Source organism: Hylobates moloch, unplaced genomic scaffold (genome assembly GCF_009828535.3).
Source record: "Hylobates moloch isolate HMO894 unplaced genomic scaffold, HMol_V3 SCAFFOLD_12, whole genome shotgun sequence".
Lineage (NCBI taxonomy): Eukaryota > Metazoa > Chordata > Mammalia > Primates > Hylobatidae > Hylobates > Hylobates moloch.
Genome location: NW_026652287.1, coordinates 37,392,682 through 37,419,422, shown reverse-complemented (window position 1 = coordinate 37,419,422; position 26,741 = coordinate 37,392,682). Strand labels below are relative to the sequence as shown.

The 26,741-nt window shown below is 45.0% G+C and overlaps 1 protein-coding gene across 1 annotated transcript in view; it reads left to right on the top strand.

The window, feature by feature from the left end:
* ELSPBP1 (epididymal sperm binding protein 1) overlaps positions 1–22,771 on the top strand; it is a 36,418-nt gene extending 13,647 nt beyond the window's left edge. Inside the window, exons 2-7 of the mRNA XM_032169316.2 lie at positions 5,010–5,096; positions 11,133–11,270; positions 12,889–13,035; positions 16,757–16,915; positions 19,431–19,595; positions 22,572–22,771. Of these exons, the coding sequence (XP_032025207.1) occupies positions 5,027–5,096; positions 11,133–11,270; positions 12,889–13,035; positions 16,757–16,915; positions 19,431–19,588 (672 nt within the window). The 5' untranslated portion in view covers positions 5,010–5,026 and the 3' untranslated portion in view covers positions 19,589–19,595; positions 22,572–22,771. The remainder of the gene's footprint in view (positions 1–5,009; positions 5,097–11,132; positions 11,271–12,888; positions 13,036–16,756; positions 16,916–19,430; positions 19,596–22,571) is intronic.
* Positions 22,772–26,741: the final 3,970 nt, after the last annotated feature.

The following is a 26,741-nucleotide window of genomic DNA, read 5'->3' as shown; positions in this document are numbered from 1 at the left end:
GTGGTATGATCTCGGCTCACTGCAATCTCTGCCTCCTGGGTTCAAGCAATTTTCCTGGCTCAGCCTCCCGAGTAGCTGGAATTACAGGCACGCACCACCATGCGGAGGGAATTTTTGTACTTTTAGCAGAGATGAGGATTTACCATGTTGACCAGGCTGGTCATGAACTCCTGACCTCAGGTGATCTGCCCGCCTCAGCCTCCCAAGGTGCTGGGATTACAGGCATGAGTCACCACACCCGGCCTTCTGGTTGCATTTAGAATCTGAGGGAGGCTCTACAGGGTCGGGTCCCATCCACCTCACCATGCATCTCTGTGGCCTTGCTCCTCCTCACTTTTTATAGAGACGAGGTGTCACTGTGTGGCCGAGGCTGGTCTGAAACTCCTAAGCTTAAGCCATCCTCCTGCTTAGCCTCCCAAAACACTGGGATTATAGGCACGAGCCACTGTGCCTAGCCTGGGCCCTAGCCATGCGGGTCCCACTTGCTTCTTGAGCATAGCTAGCTTTTTCCATCTCAGGCCCTTTCCACATCGGCTTCTCCTGCCTGGATGCGTCCCCCACCCCCATACCTCCAGCTCCTCTCACGTCTCCCTCCTCCATCTGTTCCTCCAGGTGTCAGCTTAACCTGTCATTTCTCAGAGGACCCTCCCCTGACCTCTCAATCAAAAGTGACCTTGTCCTAGTTATTCCTGAGACTCGCCCACAGCAATGATCACCGCAAAGAGTTGTATTTGTTCTGGTTTCTTCGCCTCATGTCTGTCTCCTTGGTAGACTCAGCCCCACGAAGGCAGGCCCTATGCCTGCTGCATGCTCGCCGTGTAGCCCTGGCCCCACATCTTGTAAATGCTCAATAAATACTCATTGCTGAGTGGATGCATAAAGCATGCGTCAGGAAAGGGCCCATCCTGGGCACAGTGGCTCATGCCCGTAATCCCAGTGCTTAGGAGGCTGAGCAGGAGGATGGCTTGGGCTCGGGAGTTTGAGACCTGCCTGGGCAACATAGCAAGACCTCGTCTCCACAAACAATAATAATAGTTTAAAAATTAACTGGGTGTGGTGATGTATGCCTGTAGTCCCAGCTACTTGGGAGGCTGAGGTGGGAGGATCACTTGATGGGAGATGGAGGGTGTAGTGAGCCATGATGGCGCCACTGCACTGCAGCCTGGGGGACAGAGCAAGACCCTGTCTCAAAAAAAAAAAAAAAAGGCCAGGCGCGGTGGCTCAGGCCTGTAATCCCAGCACTTTGGGAGGTGGAGGCAGGCCGATCACGAGGTCAGGAGATCAAGACCATCCTGGCTAACACGGTGAAACCTCGTCTCTACTAAAAATACAAAACATTAGCCGGGTGTGGTGGCGGGCGCCTGCGGTCCCAGCTACTCGGGAGGCTGAGGCAGGGGAATGGTGTGAACCCGGGAGGCGGAGCTTGCAGTGAGCCGAGATCATGCCACTGCACTCCAGCCTGGGCAACAGAAAAAAAAAAAAAAAGAAAGAAAAAGAAAAAATAAAAAGAGAAAAAGAGCTTAGCCTTGTAGAGGAGAGAGGCTGGAGGCTCCGTATCAGTGAGGGAACAAGACAGTAGTTGAATAGTTGAGAAGAGAGATGAAAAAGGCCTTCCTTTAGTCTGTAACAGCAGAGGCAGGAAAAGCGGATAGATTCAAGAGCTTCAGAAAGTAGAACCAACTGACTGATAGAACACAGCAAGAGACAGCGACAGCAGATCTACACTGGGGGCTACAACTCAGGTGGTTGGGAAGAATATAGTGCAATTAAATGAAGTAACATGGGGGAAGGATAACATACTTTGGGCTGTATCTCAAAAGCCAAAGCTTGGAATTTGAGATGCTTGAAGGACATCTAGGTGGACATGTCTGGGAGGCAGTTGAAAATACAGTTCTGGCTCTCAGAAGTGAAACAATACTATATGAACAATACTATTTTGGATAATATTTATGAGTTCTTAGCACACGTCCGGTCCTATGTTAAGCCTGGAGGCAGCACTGTACATTGGTTAAGAGCTCAATTACTCTGAGTCAGATTGTTGGGGTTCACCTGCAAGCTCCCCAACTTACATGATCTGTAACCCTCAGCAAGGTGCTTAAGCTTACTGTGCCCCATCTGTGCATATCTGGGGTAGTAATGGTACCTACCACGTTGGGCTACTTCCTATCAGGATTATAGTGAATTTAGAGTAGTGTGTAGCACTCAATGAGTTTTATCTGTTTTTTTTGTTTTGTTTTGTGTTTTGAGACAGAGGCTTGCTGTATCGCCCAGGCTTGAGTGCAGTGGTGCAATCATAGTGCACTGCAGCCTCGACCTCCTGGGCTCCAGTGATCCTCCCACCTCAGCCTCCTGAGTAGCTGGGACTACAGGCACACACCACCATGCAAGGCTATTTTTTTTTTTAATTTTTGTAGAGATGAGGTCTTGCTATGTTGTCCAGGCTGATCTCAAACTCCTGGCCTCAAGCAATCCTCCCATCTTGGCCTCCCAAATCTGTTATATTTTTATGATTGTCATTAATCGTCATAACAAGGCTGAGTGGTAGACAGGATTAGTATCCACATGTTTTGACACGATGAAACTAAGGCTTAGAAAATTTAAGGTCGGGCACAGTGGCTTACACCTGTAACCCCAGCACTTTAAAAGGCCAAGACGGGTGGATCATTTGAGGTCAGGAGTTCGAGACCAGCCTGGCCAAGGTGGTGAAACACTGTCTCTACTAAAAATACAGAAATTAGCCAGGCTTGGTGGCACATGCCTGTAATCCCAGCTACTTGGGAGGCTGAGGCAGGAGAATCGCTTGAGCCTGGGAGATGGAGGTTGCAGTGAGCTGAGACGGCGCCACTGCACTCCAGTCTGGGTGACAGAGTGAGACCCTGTCTCAGAAAAAAAAAAAAAAAAAAAATTTAAGTAATTTTCCGGAAGTCACCAAGCTGGCAAACGGTGGAGCTGGGATTTGAACCTGACTCATTCATCCTTCACTGTCAGGTCTAAGTCCTGACTCTGAGCCACTAGCCAAAGAGAATTAGAGTCCTTCACAAGTAGTGAATGAGACATCACTCAGAAAAAGCCTGTTTGAGACATGGTGCTGGGGTTAAGAGTAAATGCTTCAAGGAAGAATAACAAGAAAAAGGGAGAAAGATGCTTTCATCTGTAGCAGGAGAGCCAAGCACTGTTGAGAGAGGAAAAAAGTGTTGTGTGGCTCAGATACTCAGTGGTGCCACCTGCCTGTGGGAGGACTTTAATCAGTAACTGGGATTTTGATTCCTGGCAGTATCTGGATTTGTTGCTAAAAGTTGGTTCCATCTGATGTCTTTCCGAGCTATCCTGACCTTGGCTTTAATAATTCATAAATGCCACTAACAATCTACAAGTGAAAAGCATTTTCACATCAAGGTCTAATTGGACCCTCGTGGCCACCCGGAGACACAGGAATGACTAAATACATTCTGCAGATGAGGAAACAAAGGCTCATAGAGGGGAAGGGGTTTACGCTGCCTAAGAACTCCGACACTGGTATAGACAGGTCCGCATTGACTCTGAGATATGTCACGTACCAGCTGTGGTCCTTTGGTAAGTTACTTAACCTCCCAAGCCTCAGTTTCCCTTTTCTGTGAAGTGGAGATGATCATGGCTACCCTTAGATTTTTAGGAGCAAATTGGATTGTGGATACAAAGCTTAGGACATCCGGTATACAGTAAGCAGTCAATAATTGGGAGCCAGCCGTAGAAGTGGTAATAGTAGCTGAGCCTCAAGTCAAATCCAGACCACCAATTCCAAACTGTGGGTTCTTGTTGCTGCTGAGAGTGGCATGGTCGTCTGTCATCAAGGAAACAGCACAAAGGAAAATAGAGCTAGCAATAATTATGGTTGATGAGGATGGTAAATGCTAATCACTGAAGGACTTTCGTATCCAGCTAAGGAGATGAGTGTGATTCATGGGGAGGATTTAAGGCTATTGGTAAGGTTCCAATAATGAGAAGAGCCTTTGCAGTGGTTAATATGGGTTAGAACCCAGACCCTGCCCTTTCCTCCCTGGGTAACCAATCCAGGTCTGAGTGTTAGTTTCTGCATCTGTAAAATGGGGATTAAAACATGTATTACTTGATTTATGAAAGCCAAGTGACATAAAATGTGTCGAACATCGAGCCTGGAGTATAGTAAGTGTTCAATAAGTGTTTCATTTTTTTTCTTTCCATCACACTTTCCTAAGGACAGTACATGACAGTAGAGTCACGCATTGCTTAACGGCAGGAATACATTCTGAGAAGTGCATTGTTAGGCAATTTTGTCCTTGTGTGAGCATCATAGAGTGTACTCACACAAACCTAGATGGTAGAGCCCGCTACACACCTGGGCTATATGATACAGCCTGTGCTTCCAGGCTACAAACCTGTACATACACACATGTAGAAACACATATGTGTGTGTCTCTAAAAATACACACACATATATCACACACAAGTAGAAACACACACATATCACACACATATGTAGAAACGTGTGTGTGATATATGTGTGACACATGTAGAAACACACACACATCACACATATGTAGAAACATATATGTGTGTGTGTGATGTGTGTGTGTGTGTGTGTATGTATTTAGAGACAGGGTCTCACTCTGTTACCGAGGCTATAGTACGGTGGCACAATCATAGCTCACTGCAGCCTTGACCTCCTGGGCTCAAGTGATCCTCTTGCCTCAGCCTCCTGAATAGCTGGGACCACAGGCATACACCACCATGCCTGGCTAATTTAAATGAAAATTTTGTAGAGATGGGGTCTCACTATGGTGCCCAAGCTGGTCTTGAACTTCTGGCTTTAAGTGATCCTTTGTCTTGGTCTCCCCAAATGCTGGGATTACAGGTATGAGCTACCATGCCTGATCTATTTTTTAAGTTACTGTGGATAGAAGGAAAAATGGCATGTACGATGTCAAGTCTAGGAGCTAGTGGGAAGAGGAAGGGGACTTGTGGGATGAAAATTTTTGTCGTCTTTTCCAAAGAGAAGAGGGCAGCCAAGATGACCCGATGTTCCAGTTACCTGTTGGGATGGACGACCTTCCTTCTCTATTCCTATGAGTCAAGTGGAGGTGAGGACACTCAAAACGATGGGGAGGATTTAGAAGCTGGAAAATAATGAATGGGGCAAAGCAAAGATTCCTGGAACTAAGTAGGGAGGAGATGGCTTAGCAAAAATCTCAGAAGAAGCCGGGCGTGGTGGCTCACACTTGTAATCCCAGCATTTTGGGAGGCCAAGGCGGGCAGATCACTTGAGGTCAGGAGTTCCAGAGCAGCCTGGCCAACATGGTGAAACCCCGTCTCTACTAAAAATAGAAAAATTAGCCAGGCATGGTGGTGGGCACCTGTAATCCCAGCTACTCAGGAGGCTGAGGGAGGAGAATCGCTTGAACCCAAGAGGTGGAGGTTGCAGTGAGCCGAGATCGCACTGCTGCACTCCAGCCTGGGCGACAAGAGCAAAACTCCTTCTCAAAAAAAAAAAAGAAAAAAAATCTCAGAAGACCTGGGGTTTGGACCCTGGATCTGCCACTTCTTTTCTCGGTAAATTTGGTCAAGAAACGTAAGCTCTCTGAAGTCAGTTTCCAGACTGTGAAAGAGAAATAACAGCATTTATCTCATGGGGTTATTTTGAAGATCAAATAAAATAATGGGCACCAGCATCTTTCATAATGCTCAGCACATGGTGGGGGTAAAAGGCAGGCTATATAATTCCAATGAACAGAACCCTCAGACCCCAACCTGGACACCCTAATTATGTCTTAACGTATCTCAGAATCTAAATTAACCACTAAAACACTGTAGGCTAAGCATGGAAACAGAACAAGGGGAGACCTTGCCTACATGTCATTCACTCAAGCCTTGGTGAGTCATTCTTCACAATTAGAACCCTTTTCTGCCTGATAAATGGTTCTCCTCTGGATAAGGCTCAGGAACCGTTTGCATATTGATGCACCTTGATCCCACATTCTTTATTCCAGAGATTCCTAACCTGGGGTCACTGAGTGAGGATTAGAGTCCATGAAAACTTGAATTTATATTTTTTAAAAAAGTGTATTTATGAGGGTAGTGAGAATAACTATTGTAACAAGCAAACTCCAAACTATCAGCTGCTTGACACAATAACGTTTTTTTTTTTTTTCTTGGTTCTGCAAAGTCCCAGAAGGGTGCATCCGGTCAGGAAACAATGCTCCACATGGTCATTCAGGGATCCAAGCTTCTTCCATCCTGGGGCCCCACCATCCCCTAGGGTTTCAGAGTCTGCTGAGGTTTCTTTGCTTTTAGCTCATAGACAAGGATCAAGAGAGTCTGGAGGATCTTGGAGGAGAGGGTTTTTTGTTTGTTTGTTTTCTTTTGGCCAGGACAGGAAATGAGATTCATCGCTTTCCCCTACTTCCACTGGCCGGAACTGATGTGGCTGTTAGCTGCAAGCAAGTCTGAGAGATGCAGTGTAGCAATGCATTTGGGAGGAAAGTGAAACTGATTTCAGTGAACACACAGCCATCTCAGCCATAAGGGCATATGAATATTCTCCTAGAGAGAAGTTCTGGGTTCTCAAAGAACTGACAAATTCCTAAAAGGTTAGGAACTCACAGTTTATTCAGACAAAGAACAATGTACTTGATGGGGTATCCACTTTTCTAGTTATAATCTCATTTTTGTCATGCCTCCCTGAGACCACACCCACATACTTGTGGTGAAACTCAGTATTCCAAGTTCCCTTTGCATGTATTTACAGACAAATTATTCAGTATACACTTACTGAGTGATCTTTAAGTTCCAGGCATTGCGTTGTGGACCAGAAGTGCAGAAATAAACAAAACCTAAACCCTCCACTCAGAGAGTTCACAGTAATTGGGAGTTATAGACACATAAATGAATTATTTTTAAAAAATTGGCAACTGCATTCATTTATAGAGATTGACTCTGAGTATTGTAAGTGTGAGGAAGAGTATTGACCCAGACTGAGCCAAGTCTTCATGGATGAATAGCAGGGACTAAAGCTGGGAAGAGAGGAAAGGCATTCAGGGCAGGATGAAGGGCAGGAGCAAAATCCCAAAGACGAGAAAGAACATGGAGTAAGGTCAAGGGAATGTTAATCAGGGAGTGAGAACAGGCGGGTCAGCAGGGTCTGGATTATAGAGGATTGTAACTCAGTTAAGAAGATTAGGCCATCTGCTGGATTACTTTGCAGATGGCTAATAGTATTCATTATGTGCTGATTCTTACTAACAACTCCCAAAGATAACCTTAATTCCACCTACAGGGGCATCTGCCCTCCCCCTCAACACAGTATCCTATATACTCAGTGGTGTTCGTGACTAAGGCAAAGCATTGATAATGACAATAATGATAGTGAAGATGACAATGATAATGATGAGGATGATGATGGTATGACAATGATGATGACAATGATGATGATAATGACAACAATAGTGACAATGACAGTGATGATGATGACAATGATAATGATGATGATGATGATGGTGGTGACAATGATGATGACGATGATGATGATGTCAATAATGATGTGAAGAGGAGGAGAATAATGATGATCACAATGACAATGATGATGATAATGACAATGACAATAATGAGGTTGATGATGACAATGACTGATAATGATGATGACAATGACGATGATCATCATATGATAATGACAATCATGAGGCTGATTATGTTGGCAATGATGATGATGACAATGATGATGATCATCATCATGATGACAATGACAATAATGAGATTGATGATGGTGACAATGACTGATGATGATGATCATGACAATCATGATGATGATCATTATGATGATGCCAATAACAATAGTGTGGAGAATGATGATGACGGTGATGGTGATGATGATGATGATGATGACAATGATGATCATAGCTAATATTTGTTAAGCAGCAGCCATGCTCCAGGTACTCTTCTAAGCACTTTCCAGATCTAAACTGGTTTAAGTTTCACAAAAATAAATACCAAACAGTTCTGAGAGACAGAGATGAAAAATGCAATGATATTTAAGTACTTCTAATTGCATCAACCCATTGGTGCAGCTCAAAGATAGAAGTCTGCCTTCTCCACACTCTCCCAACCCATCCCTTGTCCCCATAATGGCCTATGTCAGGTTGTACAGGACAACAATCTGATCCACAACAAGGGCCACGGCTACCATGTTACAGACCTTGAAGACAGACACCATGTCTTGTCTGTCTGTATTAGGAGAGGACTAACTATTGTAACTACACCCAAATGTCAGTGGCTTGACTCAATAGAGGTTCATGTTAAACTCATCCTACAGTCCAATGTGGATGTCCAGTGGGAAACCTTTATATGGTAATCCAGAGAAGAAGATCCTCTAGTTTGTGGCTCCACTGTCCCCCAGGGCCTCAGTATTCTCTGCCCAGCCCTCAGAGTTTCTCAGCCTTGACACTATTGGTGTCTGTGGCCAGATAGCTTTGTTCTGGGGAGCTGTCCTGTGCATTGTAGGATGTTTAGCAACATTCCTAGTCTCTCTCTGGCAGATGCCAGTAGCAGCCACTGGCTCCTTTCCCCTATAAGTTGTAACAACCGAAAATGTCTCTAAACATTGGCTAATGCCCCCTGGGAGGTCATAATTGCTCCTCCTTCTCTATTAAGAATTGCTGCTCTATATTCAGCTGGCTGGAAGAAGAAGAAAATAGCATGGAGGATTGCTTGGGACTTTTTTAAAGCCAGGAAATGGTGAGCATAATTTCCGCCCATAATCCACTGCACACAAATCTCCCACTAGAGTATCTCACTCACAGTATTCTATCATTATATCTTTGAGGGAGGGAAGGAAGGAGGAAAATGAAGGAGATTAGAGCAAGAAGGGAAGCTATGACTCTGAACTAACAGATGAGCAAGTTGAGCTCTCATCCCAGTTCTGCTCAAAAAAAAAGGATCAACTTTAATTAGTCCTTATTGTACGTGGGTTTTCATGTAATGAGGAATTTGGGATAGAATAGCATTTCTTTCTTTTTTTAAAAAAATTTACACATCAAAATTCTGCAGAACACCATTTTTGTTTTTTGTTTGTTTGTTTTGTTTTGTTTTCAGACAGGGTCTCACTCTGTCACCCAGGCTGGAGTGCAGTGGTGCAATCATGGCTCACTGTGGCCTCAACCTCTCAGGTTCAAAGGGTCTTCCTCCCTCAGCCTCCCAAGTAGCTGGGATTACAGGGGCACACCACCATGCCCGGCCAGTCTTATTTGTTTGTTTTTTGTAGAGATGGGGTCTCACTTTGTTGCCCAGGCTGGTCTTGAACTGCTGGCTTGAAGCGATCCGCCCACCTCAGCCTCCCAAAGTGCTGGGATTACAAGCATGGGTCATTGTGCCTGGTCGAGAACAGCATTTCTTGATATATTTCAGGGACCATTAGTCTCTAGTGCTATTGAATTGTGAAAAAAAAAAAAGGACAACTCAATATACTGTATACATCAATTCTCATTTTCATATTAACTTTTCTGATGAGTCCTTCATTAAAGAAACCTGTTTAACTTTATTTCACGTGGCACTTTCCAAACTTATTTTATTCTTTCTGTTGTTTCTTGAGCAAGTAACTATTCTAGGTTCTGTGGATGCACTGCACAAAAAACAAAGTTCCTATACTCATCGAGAAGAATAAGGACATCGAAAGTTGTCATCTCAATATTTGCCATATCTGGGTGCCACCAGTACTATTATTTACCCAACATTTTTCTTTAGATTTGCTCACTTCTCTTCACTTTAAAAAATTCATTTTAAGAGATTGGTTAACATCAGTATTATAATATAAAAAAGCACTACCACTTTCCATAAATAGGAAGTATGACCAAAAAGAAATACTGTACTATGAAAACAAAATCCCATTATTAAATTCTGCTAGACTATTGTCCGAATAAAGCTTTGAGTCCGAGTCCTGCCTCCCACCCCTGCTCTCTTTTTTGTTAAAATGGGAGATTATTAAGTATTAGAGATGCAGTAGAGAAATACTAGTATTAAATTGAAGCTTTCTCTTTTGCGTAAGCAGAAGGACTAAAAGGACCACTGGAAAATGATTTTTTTTCCAGTCTATATTTCAAAATTATTTAATGTGTGTCCCTACATAAACTAATGTGATCTTGTGATCCACCAAAAATATTTTGTGTCATGTCATTGGCCCCCCATGTTATGCTCTGAGAAACAGTGGTCTCAAGGAACAACACACCGTGGTTGTCTTCTTCCCCAGTGCTCCTGGCCCCAACATGAACTGGATATGCCCTGACATGTCATTAGGAAGTTGGATGCTAAGCCTAGGTGTGTAACCTTCAGGCCACCATGAGAACTGTCTCAGTCCGTTTGGGTTGCCCTAACAAAATACCACAGGCCAGTCATGGTGGCTTACACCTGTAATCCCAGCACTGTGGGAGGCCAAGGTGGGAGGATCACCTGAGGTTAGGAGTTTGAGACCAGCCTGGCCAACATGGCGAAACCCCGTCTCTACTAAAAATACAAAAATTAGCCAGGTGTGGTGGCGGGCACCTGTAATCCCAGCTACTCTAGAGGCTGAGGTGGGAGTATTGCTTGAACCCAGGAGGTGGAGGTTGCAGTGAGCTGAGACCAGACCACTGCACTCCAGCCTGGGTGACAGAGTGAGACTTCATCTCAAAAAAAAAAAAAAAAGTAAATAAAATAAAATTTAAAAAGTACCATTGACTGAGTAGCTTATAAACAATATAAATTTCTGTCTCCCAGTTGTGGAGGCTGAGAAGTCCAAGGGCAAGGCACCAGCAGTTTCAGTTGCTGATGAGGGCCTGCTTCCTGGTTCATAGATGGTGCCTTCTTGCTGTATCCTCACATTGTAGAAGGGGCTAGCTAGCTCTCTGGGGTTTCTTATAAGGGTTCTTATCCCAATCATGTGGGCTCTGCCCTTACGACCTAATCACCTTTCAAAGGCCCCTCGTACCATGACCGGGGGGTTAGGATTTTAACATATGAATTTTCCGGGGGTGGGGGGGGGGGGGGGGGGTGGAAACAGACATTCAGATCAAAGCAAGAGCCAAACCAAGACTCACCCTTTGCTAATTCATTGTGATTCTTCCCCCCTCCTGTTTTCTCCTTCTGCCCTTCAGGGATGCATGAGGAATGTGTCTTTCCTTTCACCTACAAGGGATTTGTTTACTTCACTTGCACCAATATTCATAGCTTATCCCCTTGGTGTGCCAACAGAGCGGTGTACAATGGCCAGTGGAAGTACTGCCAGAGTGAAGGTGAGTGGTATCACATTGTCCCTGGCCAGTGGCCTTTGAATAACGTGGATTACAAAAGAGAATGTGTGTCTGTCTATGACATGATCATATTTTTGCAGACAAGTTGTAGTACGTATGCATGCATAGAAAAGGCTCTGGGATGCCAGACGATGAATGCTAATAATGGGTAATAATGTTAATAATGATAGTGTAAAAAATGGTGCTCTCTGAATGAGGGTCTTGTGATATTGTAAGACTAGTTGACCCAATAGAACCATCCCATCTTTATGTCTTTCTTAATTTTCTAAGTTAATAAGGAAACAAGAAACAAAGTGTAAGAAAAGGGATTTGAGGCTGGGTGAGGTGGCTCATGCCTGTAATCCCAGCAAAACTTAACTACTAATAGCCTACTATTGACGAGACGGCTTACCAGTAACATAAACTGTTAATCAACACATATGTTTTATGTCTTATGTATTCTATATTGTATTCTCATAATAAAGGAAACTAGAGAAAAGAAAATGTTATTAAGAAAATTGTAAAAAGGAGGAAATACGTTTCCTATCCATGAAGTGGGAATGGATCAGCATAAAGGTCATTAGCATCATCTTCATGTAGAGGAGGAGGAGGAAGAGGAAGGGTTGGTCTCGCCATCTTGGGATGACAGAGGCAGAAGCAATGGAGGAGGTGGAAGGGGAGGCAGGAGAGGCAGACACATTCAACATAACTTTTTTTGAAAAACACCCATGCCTGCTGGGCACAGTGGCTCACGCCTGTAATCCCAGCACTTTGAAAGGCCCAGGCGGGTGGATCACCTGAGGTCAGGAGTTCGAGACCAGCCTGGCCAACATGGCGACACCCCATCTCTACTAAAAATTAAAAAAAATTAGCTGGGTGTGGTGGCAGGCACCTGTAATCCCAGCTACTCGGGAGGCTGAGGCAGGGGAATTGCTTGAACCCGAGAAGCAGAGGTTGCAGTGAGCCAAGATCTCGCCATTGCACTCTAGCCTGGGCAACAGAGTGAGACTCTGTCTCAAAAAAAAAAAAAAATGGTTACCAGGTGTGGGGGTGAGAGGACAGGGTTATGTAGGCCAAGGATACAAAGTCGTAGTTATATAGAGTGGATAAGTCTAGAGATCTAACGTACAGCATGCAGACTATAGTTACAAATATTGTATTGTATACTGGAAATTTACTAGGAACATATTTAGGTACTTTACCCCCCACCCCCATACACATATACACAAGGTAGTTACCATGTAAGATGATGCATATGTTAATTTGCTTGACTAGTAATCACTTTAATAAAATATACATCAAAACATCACATTATACACCTTAAATTTGTACAACGTTTAAAGAAGATAATACATTAAAATTTCTTTTTAGTATTAAAAAAAAAAGAAAAGAAAAAAAAGAAAAGAAAAGAAACTCACGTATAAGTGGACCCGAGTTCAAACTCGTGTCATTCAAGAATCAGATGTATATGGCATAGGCAAATGCTTGATGAAATAATACATAAAGTCTCTTCTGAACCTTATGTCTGTCCTGTCCTGTGATGGTTGATTGATGATTAAATGACTCTGTCCTGTGAATGACTAGAGGAAGTCAAGCCACTCACGAACTCCGTTCCTAACAGATTACCCACGCTGTATCTTCCCTTTCATCTATCGAGGAAAGGCTTATAACAGCTGCATCTCCCAGGGCAGCTTCTTAGGCAGTTTGTGGTGCTCAGTCACTTCCATCTTCGATGAGAAACAGCAGTGGAAATTCTGTGAAACGAATGGTGAGCCCCTGTAGCAGGGATGGGATGTGTGGTGGGAGGGAGAGTGGACAGCAAGGATCCTCCTGAGGGGAGGCTGGGCAAGATAGAGACCACAGCACCCAGGGGAAAGTACTTACAGGAGCCAAGTGTCTGCTCAGAGAGTTCACTATGACAACGACAGACAGGGGTATCCCGAGGCCATTCGCCCAGTCCCCAATCCAGCATGAAAAGACAGGTGTCCTGAGAACTGAAACAATGAGCTGAAGTCCTGATATTGGCTTCTGAGTATTTCTGTTTCTAGAACTGACAGTAGTGAGATTCACCCACTGATGGACCCAAACTGCCTCTTCCTTCCTTCCTTCCTTCCTTCCTTCCTTCCTTCCTTCCCTTCCTTTCCTTCCTCCCTCCCTCCTTTTTCTTTCTCTTTGTTTCTTTCTTTCTTTGTTTTTCTTTCTTTCTTCTTTTTTTTTTTTTTCCTTTTGTCCTTCCTTCCTTCCTTTCCTTCCTCCCTCCTTTTTCTTTTTTTTTTTTTTCGTTTTTTCCTTCCTTCCTTCCTTCTTTCCTTCCTTCCTTCCTTCCTTTCTCTCTCTCTCTCTCTTTCTTTCTCTCTCTCTCTTTCTTTCTTTTTCTTTCTCTCTTTCTTTCTTTCTTCTGTTTTTTTCAGGGTCTTGCTCTGTCACTCAGGCGGGAGCACAGTGGAGTGATCTCGGGTCACTGCAACCTCTGCCTCCCGGGTTCAAAGTATTCTCCTGCCTCAGCCTCCAGAGTAGCTGGGATTGCAGGCGCCCACGACCACACCCAGCTAATTTTTGTATTTTTAGCAGGCACGGAGTTTTGCCATGTTGGCCAGGCTGGTCTTGAGCTCCTGGTCTCAGGTGATCCATCCACCTCAGCCTCCCAAAAAGCTAGGATTACAGGCACGAGCCACTGTGCCTGGCCCCGACCTGCATTTCAATGCAGCCTAACATCTTATTAAGTCTACACATAATCTCAGGTGAATAATGACCAAAATTCATTCAATACCCTCTCTGTACTACACTGATCCAAGAGCTTTGTATACAATATCCTGTTGAATCTTTCCATAGCAGCTCTATGAGCTGCTGCTCGCCACCACCTGGTCGATAAATGGTCCCAGTACAATTGATCCCTTCCCAAGGTCACAGTCCTATGCTATATTAGAATTAGAGCTTGAGTTCTAGTCCATATAGTTCCAAAGCCCATGCTCTCTCCTTAAGCATTGTTGCGTCCACAGAGACAAAGATGTGTGAAGGCATTTATTCGTAGGCATGCTTATTCTTGCATAAAAATCTTAATTCTGTTCTTCCCTTAGCACTCAACAAATCCTAATTCCATCTAAACCTTAATTTTATTCTAGCCCTAATCATCCCCCATTTGTGTTCTTTACTATAAACCAACCTTAACCTTAAATCTCACTATAGCTTTGTCCTAGTAGTTAGCCTAATTTTTCATCCCAAGTCCAACTCTTTCTCCATTTCCACTCCTGACTGTAAATTGTATCATTAATACATACATTCCATCATTAATAAATACATTAATAATATACTCTGTCATTAATACATCATTAATTCATAACCTTAGCCATTTCTTAACCCTAAACCAAATAGATGAATTAGGAAAGGTATCAGTTAGACCAGGCTCAGTGGCTCATGCCTATAATCCCAAAAGGGATTGGGAGGCTGAGTCAGGAGTATGCCTGAGGCCAGGAATTTGAGACCAGCCTAGGCAACATAGGGAGACCCACTCTGCAAAGACAAAATTAAAAAATTAACTGGTCATGGTGGTGTGTGCCTGTAGTCCCAGCTACTTGGGGAGGCTGAGGTGGGAGGATTCCTTGAGCCCAGGAGTTTGAGGCTGCAGTGAGCTATGATCGCATCATGGCATTCCAACCTGGGCAACAGAGTGAGATCTTGTCTCAAAAAAAAAAAAAAGAAGGAGGAAAAGAAACATCACTTTTATGGTAATATAACCTTAATATCTAAGCTCCTGTTTATCCTTAAAACTATCCAATCTCCTTAGACCCAGTTTTGATGGAGTAACAGATTCAAATTTGCATAAATCACCAAACGGATGTCCAAGAAGAGATACCTTTTAGCTTTGGCTTCCCCGTTAGGTTAAGAAAGTTATTGGTTATTTCCTTTCTATGGATAAGTGAGAACCAAGACGACCCATGCCTGCACAGCTTACTGTCTCCATGAACATAGCTTTACCCTTTCACAGTCATCATCAACTTGACTCTACTAACCCGGGAAGGTCGTGCCTGGGAAGTCACTTTTATTATCTGCAAAATTAGAATGCTAAGGCTGGCATCACAGGGTTTTTGTAAAGACTGGAGTTTATTTTCATGCGGGATTGATGGCAGTGCCATACCAGGTACCCAAGAAACGTGAGTTTTCTTCTGCTATCATTTGAGACACTAGGCAAAAAAATAGGCTTTGAAGTTAGACCTGAGTTGGAATTCTGTTGTTGCCCCTACCATCTATGTGATCTTGGACATGTTAGACAATAAAAGTAATAATTATCATAACATACTGAACTTTTAGTAAGCATTTTCTATGTGCCAGGCAGTGTTTTAAATGCTTCACATGAAATAACTCATCTATTCCATACAACAACCTCTATCAGGTAAATGTGATTATTAGCCCAGTTTTACACATGGACAAACTGAGGTTAATAGAAGCAAAGCTGTGATTTTGATCCCAGGAAGTCTAACCTTCAGAATTTGTGCTCTTAATCACCAGTCATTACTGCCTGAAAACCCCAACCCCTTAGTCAAATTCCAGCTCCCCATAAAAGACCACCAAAGGAAAAAAAAAAAGCCTGCTAATTAGGCAAGACTGAGTTTATTGCTCACTTCTTTGACAGGGTCTTAATAACGTCTTGGGCTGGGCATGGTGGCTCATGTCTGTAATCCCAGCACTGTGGGAGGCCAAGGCAGGTGAATCACCTGAGGTCAGGAGTTCAAGACCTGCCTGGCCAACATGGCGAAACCCCTCCTCTAATAAAAATAGAAAAATTATTGAAGCATGGTGGCGCATGCCTGTAATCCCAGCTACTCGGGAGGCTGAGGCAGAAGAATACCTTGAACCCGGGAAGTGGAGGTTGCAGTGAGCCGAGATCGTACCACTGCACTCCAGCCTGGTTGACAGAGAAAGACTCCATCTAAAAAAATAAAAAATAACATCTCGAAGTGGGGAGGGAAAACTCAGCATACTGATGGGGTCTTGGAGTCTCGTCTAAGGTGGGTCTTTCAAAGAGGGATGTGATTTTGATTGTGTAATGATCATGATATAATCGTTAGGGTTGGTGGTCACAGCAAGGTGAAATGACCAAAGACGAGGTTTCAAAGAGTATCTACTGAAAAAGTTGAACTGTCTGATATTTATGTAAATAGCTTTTCTGGAGGCTTCTGGAATGAATAATAAGGCTATTCGCAACTCTTATCTTCCTGGGCAAGAATTTCCTAGCTGAGTAGAGTCAAGGTGATGGCGACCACAGCACCATGAAGTCGTGTTAATAGAGACAGTAAGCTGTGCACGGGTTGATAGTTTTGGTTCTCACTTATCCATAACATCGAGATAATAACGTCATCCAGAAGTTGCTTGGAGAATCCAATGCTACGTTGCCTTTCATGGGATAAAGCGTGGCACAGTTTGTGTGTCATAAATGGAAGCTCTTTTCATCTCCTCTTCTTGACCCGTAACCTTTCCATAATCATTTTCAGAGTATGGGGGAAATTCTCTCAGCAAGCCCTGCATCTTCCCCTCCATCTACAGAAATAATGTGGTCTCTGATTGCATGGAGGATGAAAGCAACAAGCTCTGGTGCCCAACCACAGAGAACATGGATAAGGATGGAAAGTGGAGTTTCTGTGCCGACACCAGTAATCTGGGGATGGGGGTTGGGTGGGTGTGGGTGGATTCTTTCTTTCATTTGCTCAACAAACACCTCCTGAAACCCCACTGTGAGCCAGGCACTGAGTTGGGCACTGAGGATCTGGTGATGAATCCGGCTTCGTGAATAAAGTCAATGATGTGATATGCCACAGGCTATAAAATCCAAGAGAAAGGTGCCAAAATGAAATGCTCAAAATGTTAAACACCTAACCATGATGCAAATACAGAGTAAACACACGCCAGGAGTTTTTAAAAACCCTAGTGTGAGCCAGGAATGGTGGCTCATGCCTATAATCCCAGAACTTTGGGAGGCTGAGATGGGAGGATCACTTGAGGCCAGGAGTTAAGGCCAACCTGGGCACACAGTGAGACCCTGTTTCTACAAAAACGAAAGAAAGAAAGAAAGAAAGAAAGAAAGAAAGAAAGAAGAAAGAAAGAAAGAAAGAAGAAAAGAAAGAAAGAAGAAAGAAAGAAAGAAAGAAAGAAAAAGAAAAAAAGAAAGAAAGAAAGAAAGAAAGAAAGAAAGAAAGAAAGAAAGATTAGTCAAGTGTGTAGCATGTGCCTGTAGTCCCAGGTACTTGGGAGGCTGAGACGGGAGGATCACTTGAGCCTGGGAAGTTGAGGCTGCAGTGAGCTGTGATCACACCTCTGTACTCCAGCCTGGGTGACAGAGTGAGACCTTGCCTCTAAAATAAATAAATAAGCAAACAAACGGTGAAATCACCCAACAAAAGGCTCAAACATTAGGAAAACATAATACTAGACTGCTAAAGTGCACCTGCTCACAGTACAAGAGCTGAAATGAGCCAAAGAAGCATCCCCTTGTTCCCCCTCGGGTGAGAATATGTGTGTTGGGAGACTCAGACTCAAACTTCCTCTCTGTGTGTGTGTCCACAAATAACCACAGAAGCATCACGAGTGTCGATTCCGTCAGTGACAAAGTTTAGCGAGTAGACGCATTTGCACCTGTGGAATCCATGAAAGATGAGGACACTGGAATTGGTCCTCTGAGACAAATCCTCTATCCACCAGGTCCTCCTGGTGACCAGCGTTCTCCTTCTCCCTCCTTCCTCCAGGGTCCTCTGTGCTTCCACTCTGCCCTTCTTCCCTATTCCAGTGCCCTGCCCTATCTTCCAGCCTTTCTGAAGTCCTACACTCTGATAGCTTCTGAGGGAAGAAAATACCCAAGACCCAGTGGAAAGGAAAGGGAAGTCCTTGGGCAAAGAGGAAGTAGAAGGAGTTATAGTTCTGCACCACTCCAGGCAAGGGGTCAGTCCGAATAGCTGTGGTGGGGGTGTGTGTTTTTCCAACAACTTGGGACTTTCCTAAATAAAATAAATTGTTTCTCAGCTGGTCATGGGAGAAGACGTGACAGCAAAAATTGAGACCCATTTACCCTCTGTTGCCTCAAGCTGCTGTGGATAGAGCCTTCCAGTTTGTACCATTTATGGGGTCATCTTTCATGAGGACATCATTTATGTCCTCATCTTTCCTAGATTCCACAGGTGCGAATGTGCCTACTCACTAAACTTTGTCACTCAGAAAATTGATACTTGTGGTGCTTCTGTGGTCATTTGCGGACACATACAGAGTTAGCAAGTTTGAGTTTGAGTCTCCCGACACTCGTGTTCTCAGTCAAGGGGGAACAAGGGTGTGCTCTTTCGGCTTAAATTCTTCTTTTGCTTAGGTTTAGGTCAGCATTCTGAGCAGTGCCCAGGCAGTGCCTTCATGTGTAGGGTTTACCCAGATTTTATTTTTTAGTGTTTTTTGTTTTTGTTTTTTTACTTTTTATACTTTGTCTTATTTTATTTTATTTTTGAGACGGAGTCTCACTCTGTCGCCCAGGCTGGAGTGCAGTGGCGTGATCTCGGCTCACTGCAACCTCTGCCTCCCCGGTTCAAGCGATTCTTCTGCCTCAGCCTCCCAAGTAGCTGGGATTACAGGTGTTCGCCACCACACCCTGCTAATTTTTGTATATATGTATTTTTTTAGTAGAGATGGGGTTTCACCGTGTTGGCCAGGCTGGTCTCAAACTCCTGATCTCAAGTCATCTGCCTGCCTCAGCCTCCCAAAGTGTTGGGATTACAGGCATAAGCCACAAAGCCCAGCCACATTTTATATTTTAGAGACAGGGTCTCCATCTGTCACCCAGGCTACGGTGCAGTGGTGCAATCATGGCTCAATGCAGCCTCGACCTCCCAGGCCCCAGCAATCCTCCTGCCTCAATCTCCTGAGTAGCTGGGACTACAGGCATACATCACGCTCAATGAATTAAAAAAATTTTTTTTGTAGAGACGGGGTTTCACTATGTTGCCCAGGCTGGTCTTGAACTCCTGGCTTCACATGATCCTCCTGGCTCAGCCTTACAACATGCTAGGATTAAAGGCGCGAACCACCACACTCAGCCCCAATTTGAAATCTAGGGTGGGCCCGAAGCCCACGCCTCTTCAACAGTGTGAAGCCTGGGGAGTAACCTTTGTCTTATCCCCTTCTGCTTCCTAGGAATTTCCGTGTTGGTCCCTGGCTTTCCTTGCCGCTTTCCATTCAACTATAAAAACAAGAATTATTTTAACTGCACTAACACAGGATCGAAGGAGAACCTTGTGTGGTGTGCAACTTCTTACAACTACGACCAGGACCACACCTGGGTGTATTGCTGATACTGAGGTGAGAGCAGGGATCAACAGTGGTCATTTCACGGATGCAGGGGTGAGACAGGTGCACACCTGGTGCGTCGCTGATGTGAAGGCGAGATCTGCTTTTTCCAGCGTGTCTGATTAGTGTCGCTGATGTGAAGGCGAGATCTGCTTTTTCCAGCGTGTCTGATTAGTGTCGCTGATGTGAAGGCGAGATCTGTTGTTTTTCCAGCATGTCTGATTAGCTGAGGTTCCCAGCAATGCGGGCTCTGTTGTCAAAGATAAGGTGGAGTTGGGGAAGACTGGAACAACTCCCCAGATTAGAAGGATGAAAGAAATTGGGATTTCTCCCAGAAGCAGGAGAGCAGGGGGGGATTGGCAAACTTTTTCAGACCCGGAAAGGTATTATTCCAAGTTGCAACTCTGGGATGCTCTGGGTGTGGACGATTAGGAAAGAGGAACTTCTCAAAATGGAGTGTGGTATGAAAAAACAATCCAGAAAAGGGGATAACTGACCAGCCATGGTGACTCACACCTGTAATCCTAGTGCTTTGGGAGACCAAGGCAGGAGGATCAGTTGAGGCCAGGAGTTTGAGACCACCCTGGGCAATGTAGCAAGACCCTGTCTCTACAAAAAAAAAAAAAAATTAGTTAGGTGTGGTGGCACACATCTGTAGTCCCAGATACTCAGGAGGCTGAGGTCAGAGGATCCCTTGAACTCAGGAGTTGTAGTGAGCTACGATTATACCACTGTACCCCAGCCTGGGGAACAGAGTGAGACCTTGTCTAAGAAAGAAAAAGAGAAAGATGGAAGAAAGAAAGGAAAGAAGGAAGAAAGATGAAGGAAGGACGGAAAGACGGAGGGAGGAAAGGAGAGAGGAAGGGAAGAAAGGAGGGAGGGAGAGAAGGAAGGAGGAAGGGAGGCAAGAAGGAAGGGAGGGAAGAAAGAAGGAAGGGGGAAGGAAGGAAGGAGGGAAGGAAGGGGGAGGGAAGGAAAAAAGAGGAAAGAAAGAAAGGAGGGAGAGAGAGGGAGGAAAGAAGAAAGGAGGGAAGAAAGGAAGGAGGGAGACAGATGGAGAAAAGAAGGAAGGAAGGAGGGAAGAAAGGAAGGAGGGAGGGAAGAAAGGAAGGAGAGAGGGAAAGAAGGGAGGAAGGAAAGAAGGAAGGGAGGAAGGAAGAGAGGAAGGGAGGGAGGAAAGAAGGGAGGAAGGGAGGAAGGGAGGAAGGGAGGGAGGGATGGAGGGCAGGAGGGAGGGAAGGGAGGAGAGAAGGAAGGGAGGAAGGGAGGAGGGAAGGAAGAGAGGAAGGGAGGGAGGAAAGAAGGGAGGAAGGGAGGGAGGGAAAGGGAGGAGGGAAGGAAGGGAGGAAGGGAGGGAGGGAAGGAAGAGAGGAAGGAAATCAGGAAGGGAGGGAGGAAGGAAGCAAGGAAGGAAGAAAAAGGAAGGGGAAGGAAGGAAGGGAGGGAGGGAAGAAAGGGAAAGAGGGAAGGAAGGAAGGAAGGAAGGAAGGAAGGAAGGAAGGAAGGAAGGAAGGAAGGAAAGGAAAGGAAAGGAAGGATAACCCAGAAGCCAAGGCACCACGGCGTGCATCCATTGCCCCCATCACTGAATAGCTGACCAGGGGAAAAATGGGGTTTACTTCTCTTCCTTCACCATTTGGGCCTCCTGCCCCACCTCAGCCCACTGGTCATCAAGTACCTCCACAGAACCAACTTTATCCCTCTTTTCTTTTCTCTTTTTTCTTTCTTTTTTTCTTTTTCTTTTTTTTTTAGATGGGGTCTCACTCTGTCGCCCAGGCTGGAGTGCAGTGGTGCAATCTCAGCTCATTGCAGCCTCTGCCTCCTGGGTTCAAGAAATTCTTCCACCTCAGCCTCCTGAGTAGCTGGGGTTACAGGGGTGCACCACCACGCCCAGCTTTTTTTTTTTTTTTTTTTTTTTGTATTTTTAGTAGAGACGGGGTTTCACCATGTTGGGCAGGCTGGTCTCAAACTCCTGACCTCAGGTGATCCATCCCACTCGGCCTCCGAAAGTGCTGGGATTACAGGTGTGAGTCACTGCACCTGGCCTATGCCTCCTTTTCTTCTTGTCTTTTCCTCTCTCTACATTCTTCACAAAGGACCAGCTGATTGAAGCAGGTGGTGCAGAGGGTATTTCTTTTTTTTTTTCGCTCACTCCACCCCCTCGGTTCAGCCTTTCCCTGCCTCACCCCCGATAGTGGAATACAGGCCCCCCAACACACCGCTAATACGGGGTTTCACCGTGTTAGCCAGGATGGTCTCGATCTCCTGACCTCGTGATCCGCCCTCCTCGGCCTGCCAAAGTGCTGGGATTAAAAGGTGGCTATTTAGGCTTGAAAGATGTTCTCCAGCCTGTAGAAATGCTCTTTAAATCTCTCGCATGGATCAACTGACCTCGCTGCTCTGTGACTTCTGGAATCTAAAATAAAGAGAAGCCCTTTCATCAGATGTGTAGACAAAACCCCATCCCTCCTCCCTTTGGGGTGGAAAACCCTGGTGGTTCTAGCAATGTCTGTCCTTACGATGCACGTGGCTTATGGATGACACTAAATTAGTGGGCCCTTCCTGAATTTTGCCTGGGTAATGAAAATCATCTTCCCGGAATAGACGGGAGGGAAAGGAGGGGGTTTGGAACTCTGGGCACCATCTTAACAGGGTAGATATTAAAAAACACCCACAGCGGCCTTCAGTCTGTGGCTAGGACTAGGAACAGTGTCCAGCCTCTGACTTCTGTCCATCACAGCAGAACTGGCTCTTTGCAGGTCCCCTTCCCCTTAGCATAGAGGTGAGGTTAAGGGACTCATTTTTCATTGATCTCCTTGCTCCTATGAGCCAGGCAGGTATGTGGAGGTGGGAGCGTCAGATTCCTCTCAGCTCAGCTGCTTCTGACTAAGTCTGGAAAACCAACACAAAGTCATTTTTAATTCACCTTCCTCTTTGAGCCAATGCCTACTTATTCATTAAACTCAGATCTTTGCTTCTATTTTCAAGGAGAGGAGAAACATCTTCAGAGGAAGACCACCATACTGAGGCTGAGCATGGATTCGTCTTTTTCATTGCATCTTTCCAGCTTAAATAACCACCTTTAGAAACACCCTCTGCACCACCTGGTTCGATCAGCTGATCCTTTGTGAAGAACGTAGAGAGAATGAGGCATAACTACCAATAAAGGAGTCTTGATTGAACCCTGGGATCTGCCTTTTCTGCTTCCTGAGATGAGACCGATGGTGAATGTGTGGGGAAGGAAAGATTGGTAGCCAGGCTGTGGAGTCTCATAGTGTGGAGAGGTCAGACTCTCAGGCCGGGGACCTCTAGGAGTCATTACAGCCTGCTCTCTCTTCTGAGGGAAATCACAGATTTGGGTGGGGTGTTTGTGGATACTTATTAAATTATTAATGAATAAATTAGGAAGTAAACAGAGGGTAGAAACTTCACCGCAAGACTGCCTCAACCATTCCTTCCCTGTGCCAATGGCAGATACCATGAACTGATTACAGAATCTGATTCCCTCTCAGCCCAGATGGAAACTCACATTGTTATTCTTGTTCTTTCTTGTTCTTCCTTTCACTCGTCTCCTCCTCCCTCTCCTCCTCCTCCCTCTCCTCCTCCTTCTCCTCCTCCCTCTCCTCCTCCTTCTCCTCCTCCCTCTCCTTCTCCCTCTCCTCCTTCCCCCGCCTCTGTGTCTTCCTTGTGCTGGAATTCTCTTACCCCTTGTCTTCCTGCAGTCTCCTCCTCCCTTCACTCATTGTCCGTGGAACTGCCGCTGTGATGGAGAGAGACGTGGGCTTCCTAGATCCCCCTTCAAGAAAGGACTTGCTGCCCAGCTCCAGCGAGTGTTGTCTGCAGGCAGCCTTTGGTGTTCAGCCCAAATCAGAGATGGTCTCAGCTTCAAAATGACCTCCCTCACCCAAACCATGCCCTTCCCAGGGCAGGCCACAACCAATGAATGACCAATGCTGAGTTTAAAGGCCTGGCTATTCCAGTCCAAGTGAGATAACTCAAAAAGAACTACATCCAGAGCTCCTGTGGGTTCAGCTGAGGTTGTAGAGCCTGCACCGTGGCTCAACCTCTCCCTCTGTCCAATCCCAGTTCCTTCCCTTCCCTTCCATAATTGATCCCAAGGAAACTCCCGGATAAGCCTCCAGCCTGCTGTCTCTGCTCTCAGACAGAGGAGGAGCCCTGGGTAACCCAACCTGAGACAGCTCATCTTTAAGAGATGCCCATTCTGGCAGGGCGTGGTGACTCATGCCTGTAACCCCAGCACTTTGGGAGGCCAAGGCAGGAGGATCACTGGAGGCCAGGAGTTTGAGACCAGCTTGGGCAGCATAGCAACACTTCGTCTCTACAAAAAAATACAAAAATAAGCTGGGTGTGGTGGCTCACACCTGTAGTTCCAGCTACTTGGGAGATTAAGGCAGGAGGATTGCTTGAGTCCAAGAGTTTGAGGCTGCAGTGAGCTGTGATTGTGCCACTGCACTCCAGCCTGGGTGACAAAGCAAGACTGTGTCTGAAGAAAAAAAATAGAGACATGTCCCTTCTGACCGCTCTGATTAAGCCCCTTCCCCAAATTATCTTTGTATCTAACCATCCCACTTTATCCTCAAAGTATTTATCCCAATCTGAGCTGCTTCTGATGGATTTAATTTTTTTCCTCCCCTGGCACTGGAATGTAGCCTGCAAGAAACAAAAAGACCTTATTGCTGGGCACATTCCAGGACCCAGAAAAATCCCAGGCATATAGCATGAAATTGTGATGTCCAATACAGTAGCCACTAGCCATAAGGAGCTAGTTACATTTAACTTAAATAATTAATAACATTCCTTATCGATATGGTTTGGCTATTTCCCCACCCAAATCTCATCTTGAATGATAGCTCCCACCATTCTCATTCCATCTACACATTCACCTGTCTGCCCTTTCATTTCTTCAGTCACCCATTCAAAAGAGATTTTCTAAGTACCTGGTCTATGCCTGGCATTGTTCCAGGTAATGGAAATAGAGCAAGGACAAGGTATTTGGCCTCAACAAGCTTATATTTTGAACCATGCAATTCAATAGCATCTTCTGCAAGGATGGAAATATGGTTTGGCTATGTCCCCACCCAAATCTCATCTTGAATTGTAGCTCCCAGAATTCCCACACGTTGTGGGAGAAACCTGGTGGAAGATAATGGAATTATGGGGGCGGTTTCCTTCATACTGTTCTCATGGTAGTGAATAAGTCTCACAGATCTGATGGTTTTATAGGGGGAAACCCCTTTCTCTTGGCTCTCATTCTATCTTGCCTGCTGCCGTGTAAGACGTGCCTTTCACCTTCTGCCATGATTGTGAGGCCTCCCTAGCCACGTGGAACTGTGAGGCCCATTAAACCTTTTTTTCTTTTTCTTTTTTTTTTTTTTTTTTTTTTGAGATGGAGTTTTGCTCTTTCACTTGGGCTGGAGTGAATCAGCATGATCTCGGCTCACTGCAACCTCCACCCTCTCAGGTTCAAGTGATTCTCCTGCCTCAGCCTCCTGAGTAGCTGGGATTACAGGCATGCACTACCACACCCAGCTAATTTTTGTATTTTTAGTAGAGATGGGGTTTCACCATGTTGATCAGGTTGGTCTCGAACTCCTGACCTGAGATGATCCACCCACCTCGACCTCTGAAAGTGCTAGGATTACAGGCATGAGCCACCATGCCTGGCCTCTTTTTCTTTATAAATTATCCAGTCTCGGGTATGTCTTTATCAGCAGCATGAAAACGAACTAATACAATTATGTATTCATTAATAAAACTGTGCTTACTTGATACAATAAAAATAAAATAAAATAAAATTTAGTTTCTCAGCCTTGCTCACACATTTAATACTCAGTAGCCACACGTGGCTTCCATAATAAACAGCGTGGGTCTGGAATATTTCTATCCTCGCAGAAGTTTCTATTGAATTGCATGGTTCTAAAATATAAGCTTGTTGAGGCCAAATACCTTGTCCTTACTCTATTTCCATTACCTGAAACAATGCCAGGCATAGACCAGGTACTTAGAAAATCTTTTTTGAATAGGTGACTGAAGAAATGAAGGGGTGGGTGGGTGAATGTGTCGATGGAATGGGATGGAGCTGAGGAAAGAGGTTGAGGTTAGGAAATAACATTATTCTGCTTCCACTTTTTCTTTTTTAGAGACAAGGTCTCACTCTGTCACCCAGGCTGAGTGCAGGGCACTATCTTGGTTCACTGTAACCTTGACTTCTGAGCTCAAGCGATCCTCCTGCCTCAGTCTTTTGAGTAGCTGGGATCACAGGCACACACTGCCATGCCTGGATAATTTTTTTTCCTTTTTTTTTTTTTTTTTTTTTTTTGTAGAGACAGGGACTCACTATATTGCCAGGCTGGTTGTGAACTCCTAGCCTCAAATGACCCTCCCTCCTCAGCTTCCCCAAGGGCTCCACTTTTTCTTAATTTTTCTATTTTATAAAACAAAGCTATTGGCTGGGTGTGGTGGCTCACACCTATAATCTCAGCACTTTGGGGGAGCTGAAGAGGGTGGATAGCTTGAGTCCAGGAGTTTGCAACCAGCCTGGGCAACATGGTAAAACCCTGTCTTTACCAAAAAAAAAAAAAAATTAACCAGGCATGGTGGCATGCACCTATGGTCCCAGCTGAGGAGGGTGAGGCTGAGGTGGGCGGATGGCTTGAGCCCGGGAGGTAGAGGTTGCAATGAGCCGAGATTACACCACTGCACTCCAGCCTGGACAACAGAGTGAGACCCTGTCTCAAAAATAAATACATAAATAGGCTGAGTGCAGTGGCTCACGTCTGTAATCTTAGCACTTTGGGAGGCTGAGGCAGGCAGATCACATGAGGTCAGTTCCAGACAGCCTGGCCAACATGGTGAAACCCCATCTCTACTAAAAAAAAAAAAATTAGCCAGGCGTAGTGGCACATGCCTATAATCCCAGCTACTCTGGAGGCTGAGGCATGAGAATCGCTTGAACCCAGAAGACAGAGGTTGCAGTGAGCCGAATTCGTGCCACTGCACTCTAGTCTGGGTGACAGAGTGAGACTCTGTCTCAAAAATAAATAAATAAATAAATGCATACATACATATATACATAATACATAAATATAAAAATAAAATAAAATAAAACAAAGCTATTGAATCAGATGACTCATTTTA